At 39.2% G+C, this 6,339-nt stretch overlaps 1 protein-coding gene across 2 annotated transcripts; it reads left to right on the plus strand.

The window, feature by feature from the left end:
- The first annotated feature begins 968 nt into the window (after positions 1 to 968).
- Positions 969 to 4,857, plus strand: LOC309712260 (mucin-13-like). 2 transcript variants are annotated; one of them, XM_082542921.1, is made up of 10 exons: positions 969 to 1,074; positions 1,428 to 1,534; positions 1,696 to 1,754; positions 1,888 to 2,039; positions 3,021 to 3,149; positions 3,245 to 3,287; positions 3,380 to 3,417; positions 3,592 to 3,679; positions 3,862 to 4,141; positions 4,244 to 4,857. In XM_082542921.1, exons 2-10 carry the CDS (start codon positions 1,478 to 1,480, stop codon positions 4,382 to 4,384), a joined length of 987 nt encoding a protein of 328 aa, XP_082399047.1. In that variant the 5' UTR covers positions 969 to 1,074; positions 1,428 to 1,477; the 3' UTR covers positions 4,385 to 4,857. The 2 variants fall into 2 exon arrangements, with proteins under 2 accessions (XP_082399047.1, XP_082399048.1); XM_082542922.1 differs by having other exon boundaries at positions 980 to 1,078.
- Positions 4,858 to 6,339: the final 1,482 nt, after the last annotated feature.

Genomic DNA, 6,339 nt, shown 5'->3' on the forward strand with positions numbered 1-6,339 from the left:
AACAACAGGCCCTGCAACTACAACAACAGGCCCTGCAACTCCAACAACAACAGGTCCTGCAACTACAACAACAACAACTCCATTTAAAGGTAATTCGATCCCCCTGGATCTAAATGTTCACTGGTTATAATGCTGATATAGTGTTTCGATCGTGGCTCAAGAGTTGGCAGTTCGTCTTGTAATCGGAAGGTTGCCCCGGCTCGGACAGTCTCGGTCGTTGTATCCTTGGACAAGACACTTCACCTACTGCCTACTGGTGATGGCACGATGGGCTGATGGTGTGATATGGCAGCTTCACTTCTGTCACTCTGCTGTATCTTGCCTCCACCAGTGTGTGAATGAATAGAGGAATAGTAAAGCGCTTTGAGGGTCTGTAAAAGCACTATATAAATGCAATCCATTATTAATAATATTATTTCTAAGTCTCTCTCTCTGTGTGTGTGTGTGTGTGTGTGTGTGTGTGTGTGTGTGTGTGTGTGTGTGTGTGTGTGTGTGCTCGCACTTGTTTTGTTTCTCACTTTGAAGATCCCTGCAACCCAAATCCCTGTGGCACTGGAAGCACCTGTGAGGTCCGTTATAACAACACATATGTATGCTTGTGCCTCGCTGGTGATTCCTACAACAATGTTTCAAACAGTTGTGAACGTTGTAAGTATTTGTTTGTGTGCCGCTATGAAGATTTTACTTTATTTAACAGTGACATGAATGAAGATTATATAGCAGTATATAACACTACGTGGGCTGGAGGAAGATTAGTAGATCACTGAAGAACAGGTCATTCAAAACAATATGTACCTCTTGAACTAGCTATCTCCTAATCAGTTTAGTCCAGGGGTGCCCAATCCCAGTCCTCGAGAGCTACCGTCCTGCAGCTTTTAGATGCATCCCTACTCCAACACAGCTGAATCAAATGGTTTGATTACCTCTTCAGCATGCCATCGTGTTTGGCAAAGGCCTGATAACAAGCCATTCATTTGATTCAGCTGTGTTGGAGTAGGGATGCATCTAAAAGCTGCAGGATAGTAGCTCTCGAGGACTGGGATTGGGCAGCCCTGATTTAGTCGGACATAAACAGTAAGTGAGTAATGTTGACTGTTAGCCTGGCTTAGCCAACTTAATGCAATCTGTGAAATACATTTTAATGTTAACATTTTAGATTTGGTTTACTTTATCCATGCAAAAATAAAGTGTAAGAATGACAAATTGGATTTTGTTTTTTTTGTTTTTCTGGGGTTTATGTCTGGGACTAACCCAGCTAGCCTCCTGTCTTAATCTTAGTTAAGTACCTGCTAGTTGTAGCTTGATATTTAACAGACAGACACTGTATGAGACTGGCATCAATCTCCCTCCTTTCAGCAAGAAAATGAGAGATATAAAATATCATTTTATTAGATTTTCACTTTCTTCTGATATTTTCTTGTTTTCAGCCAAAGTCTTCCCTGGAAATCTTGAAGTGAAAAAACCATTTAAAGATGAAATGACAAACACCACATCAAAGGAATTTATAGAAACTGCTAATGAAATCATTGCTGACGTAAGTAATTAGGTAGTATTCTCTATCAATAAATGTGTCTTTATGGACATTTTTTGAAAATGCACTTGACATTACAAGTTATACTAAAAACAATTTCATCAGTTATTTAATCAATCTTAATAGTCATACTGAGCAAAACATATTTTCTTTTGAAAACACAGCTGGATGAAGTTTATAACGAGACGAACGGTTACTCCAAATCTATAGTGCTGAAACTCCTGTAAGTCTCAGACTGACAACAGCTTTTACTATAAAATCTTTCAGCCTGTTTCACATCAATGTACATTAACATGTTATTATACTGCACAAATAAATGATGCAATCATCACTAAATGTGATTTCTGTCTTTACAGTCCAAGAACCACTCGTGTGTCAAGGGCAAGCTCAGAGGTCATTGCATCAGTACAGATCATCTTCGAGGCCAGTTCTGAAATCACAGATGATCAAGTTGTACAAACTTTAAAAGCGTGTATGAACTGTAGCGTGATTGACACCACATTTAACAGTAAGTTTGTTACCTGTACTCTAGCACTGTCACGGTTCTGAATCATTTTGACCCAGCTTTTTCTGTTTCTTATATTTTGGTGTTTTTCTAGATTATGTTCATTATATTTATGTTCTGAATCTTGAGTTGTGCTGGTCTGATTTTGTATTACGGGTTATATTTTCTGTCAAGTCCGTGTCTTAGTAAAGTATTTCTTGTTTCCTGTTTTACATGTTCATGTCTGATGTCAGTGTGCTCAGTTTTACTTCTCCTCTGTCTCGTTAGCCTAATTTCTCGCAGCTGTGTCCCCCTCCTGTTTCCCATTCCCTGATTACTCCCCTGTGTATACAAGCCCTGTGTTGGCCTTTGCTCTCTCGCGTGTTGTACCCTCAACATGCTGTGTGTTTGTCATGGTCAGTCCTCTAGCGCCTCTGTTGTGAGTCTTGGTTTTGTTTTGCTTTTTTGAGTATTACTTTATGAGGAACTTTTGCCAGCAATAAAGCTGCGTTTTGAGTTCGTCCCGTTTTGAGAGTCCTGCATTTTGGGTCCTTTTTCCTGCCTGCCTGCCACACAACACAGCCATGACAAGCACATTGTTTTATGTCGATATGTATCTAGAATAAAACTCACAGTAGGAATAGATTTGTTTTCAGAAAGAATATAATTGACAAGATGTGTTTCAGAATCCTTTGTACTAAATCTACACTTCTGTCTAAATGAAACTATTTCCACCATCTGTCAAAGATAATTTAGTTGTAATAAAAATATAATGGATGTCACAATCAGGGCAGCTGCTGCCATTGCATGTATTGTAATCTTTATTTATAATTCGGTGATTTATGATGTTCTGATGATCATGATATTTTGAAGATGAAGTCATGCTGTTAATTTCAGTCCAGGGTTCATTTCATGGCATATTAGTGATTCATTTATTTTACTGTTGTACATGTTGCGAAACATGTCCTTGAGTACTGAGGCTTTTTTTCTCTCCGTCATTTAAAGTTACAAACCTGTGTGATGACACTCCCTGTGATGAACACTCCACAAACTGCAAATCAGGCGATGGAACTTTCAGCTGTATTTGTAACAAAGGCTACATGCAAACAGACTACAGTAACAGAATGTGCATTGGTAAGACAATTTCCTGAGCAAAGTAAGTGGTGTGTGTGTCTGTGTGTGTCTTATGTAAGCAAACGACAAAGTGTCTCAATTTTTCTTTTTTACAGCTTGTCCCTTTGGGAAAGAATTGAAGGATAATGAGTGCGTGCCGTAAGTACTCCTTCCCCTCCTGTATGTCCTCTGTTGATGTAAGGTTGCTTTTAAATATAAATCTTAAAATCAACCTTCTTCTTGTCTTGCAGATGCTCGTTTGGTTATTCTGGTTTTAACTGCTCAGAAAGTGAGTATACTGCATGTTTTTAAAGTGAAAGCAGAAGCATGGTTACTTAATGACAGCTATTTAAAGAAAAAACTCACAAGATAAAATATAACACATGATACAATAGGTAGAAAGGTTATTCAAAAGCTGGAAAATGCGATAAAAGTTTATGTCCTATTCATTGTGTTTTATTAGACTGGCAGCTCATTCTGGTAATTGTGGGCTCTGTGCTTGGAGGACTGCTGCTCATAGCCATCATCCTTCTACCAGTAGTAGCTACCCAGTAAGTTTCTTACCAATAACAATAACATCTTTCATTTGCCCCCATAAATGTGAGAAAGTGTTTTTCCTCATTTTGATTTAGGCTTTATTTTAGATGCAAATGCAATTAAAATCAAGAGAATTTGTTCATGTCTGACAGACACAATAGTGAATTCAAATATTATTTTACTGCTGTGATTTCAGAAAATTAAACATAAGCTTCAAGAAGAGCAAAAGTGCAGAAATGGAAAAACCCTACACTAACCCGAGTTCTGCCGCACAACCGATGGCTAGCAACAAGTTGGGCCACAGCCAGGGAGTCTCATTTAACAGGTCAGGCAATGGCAATTCAGGTTTTCAGAATGGTGGGGCGCCTGTGTTCCCACGAGCTGCCACCACCACCAACAGCTGGGACAACAGGACCAACCTGGAGATGAAACCAAGCAACGGCCGACAAAACTTTGGACATATGAACAGTGGTTCGGTGAGTATGTCTCTGTGTGTATAGAGAAGAAATACCCTCATCAGGCTTTTTGGTTTCTTAGTGTTTGGCATTAAATTCACTCTCTCTTTTTTTCCTCTATAGCGGTTATATGATGAATCATACGATCAGGCTCAATCTCAGAACAACTCTTATGCCCAGAATCAACCTACAATGAACCCGTATACTCAGAACCAAGGCCAGAGCAACCCGTACTACACACACGATGATGGAAGACGCTACTAGTAGTACAAAATCAGAAAGGCTCACTATACAATGACAGGTTTATGTTTTTAAATGTATTTTATAATTACTGTATGTAATGAACCTTATTGAATCTTATGTATCTGACTACAGTACAAACAGTCATAAACCAGTCATGTCTGATCGTGACTACTTTATATCAAGTTGGTGGCATGATTTTGAGGATTAGTCTCATTTTTTTTTTTAATCTGTTTTGGTTCATTGAAGTATGAATTACTGAAGAGTTGTCTATTCAAACTGAATGAGAAACCTGGACGTTCATGTCCAAATATAATGCGATAATGAGGAGCTGCTTAATATTGTTGTGTTATACGATTAATGCTTCCTTCATGTATGAATTCACAATTTCTTTTTTTCATGTAAAAATTTTTTGTAATGAACTGAAATTTGATGTTTAATTCAGTTTTTGTGAATGACACAAGTTTCTTCTAATAAAATTATAAGAACCTGTTGCACATGTGTGTGCGTGTGTGTCAAAGATGTAGCCTTTTTGTCAAATCTGGTCACTTCCAATTACAACAAGGATATCGGTATCCAGTAAGGGTCAATCCCAGGAAGAGCAAAGATACTGCGAAGGGCCCTCAAGCTCTGAGCCTAAAGAATAGACTGTCCACAGTGTGAAAGGGGAATTTATTTAAATATTAAATTAAATATTTCTTTAAATATTTAATATTTATTAAAATTACATGCATACATGTACATTTCATACATACACACACACACACACACACACACACACACACACACGTGTGTGTGTGTATATATTAGGGGTGCAACGATATTCGTATCGATATTGAACCGTTCGATACAGTGCTTTCGGTTCGGTACGCATATGTATCGAACAATACAACATTTGTAATTTATTTTATCAATTTTCCTTCTGACGATGCTGTCTGTGTTGAGCGCTCAGTGAATCTGTGTTCGACTACTCCGCCTAGGCTGCACTGTCGAGCGCAGATCCACTGAGCGCTCAACACAGACAGCATAGTCAGAAGGAAGAGCGCAGGGCAAGCTAGCGAGACAGAAGTTAAGCTCTCCTTGCAACAGGCAAATTGAACCTCATTCAGATCTGGCGTTTGGAATTATTTTGGTTTTCATGTGACGTATGACCCTGAAGGTAAGCGAGTCATGGACTAAAGTAAAACAGTATGTTGGATGTGCCATGCAATGCTCAATTACATTGGTGTGAACTAGTGTGTTAGCGCAGTTAGCTTGTTAACGTGTTGGCCGTCTAGCCCCATGCACGGAGCGATCGGCGGTAGCTCGTTAACGGAGATTTGCCGTGTTGTGGCGTTAAGGTCATTTCAACGAGATTAACCTGAAAGCACTAGTGGGAACACAACGAATATGACTGCACATTTACGCCGACATCATCCTAGTGCAAAGACAAGTGGAAGCAGACAAAAAAAAGCAAGCATGCTACTAACTTTAGCCGAGTCATTTAGACAGCTGTTAGCACATGATTCTCCTTATGCTGCTGAGAATATAGCCCAGAAGAAGCGGGTAGTATAGCTTTTATTTTGGAAAGAGACATTTCTCTGTAATAAACTCTCTTTTCCAAAGATGAGTGATTCCTCAATCAGATACAGGGCTTGCAATATCGCTAGCCCGACGTCCCGGAGCTAGCGATTTTTTCAGTCGGGCTACCAAAATCTATCTCTTCCCTGCCCGTCGGGCTATTGTAGGAAAAATATATGTCAATGCTTTTGCATTCTTTCGGAAATGTAGCTGGGTAATTATGTCATTGGCATCGGTGAGCCACTGTCAATATGTGACATATTGAAGTCGCGTTTGAATTTGCGCTTGTTTTTTGCTTTCACTTTGCAATCGTGCGAACTGTGTATAGAGAGCGACAGCACTGATCTGTGAGTGATGATAATTTGTGCACCAATTCCTCTGACATCGTCTTATTAATCGTTAGCTTACTATGCAAACAT

Source organism: Aulonocara stuartgranti, assembly GCF_965226115.1.
Source record: "Aulonocara stuartgranti genome assembly, chromosome: 8".
NCBI classification, from domain to species: domain Eukaryota; kingdom Metazoa; phylum Chordata; class Actinopteri; order Cichliformes; family Cichlidae; genus Aulonocara; species Aulonocara stuartgranti.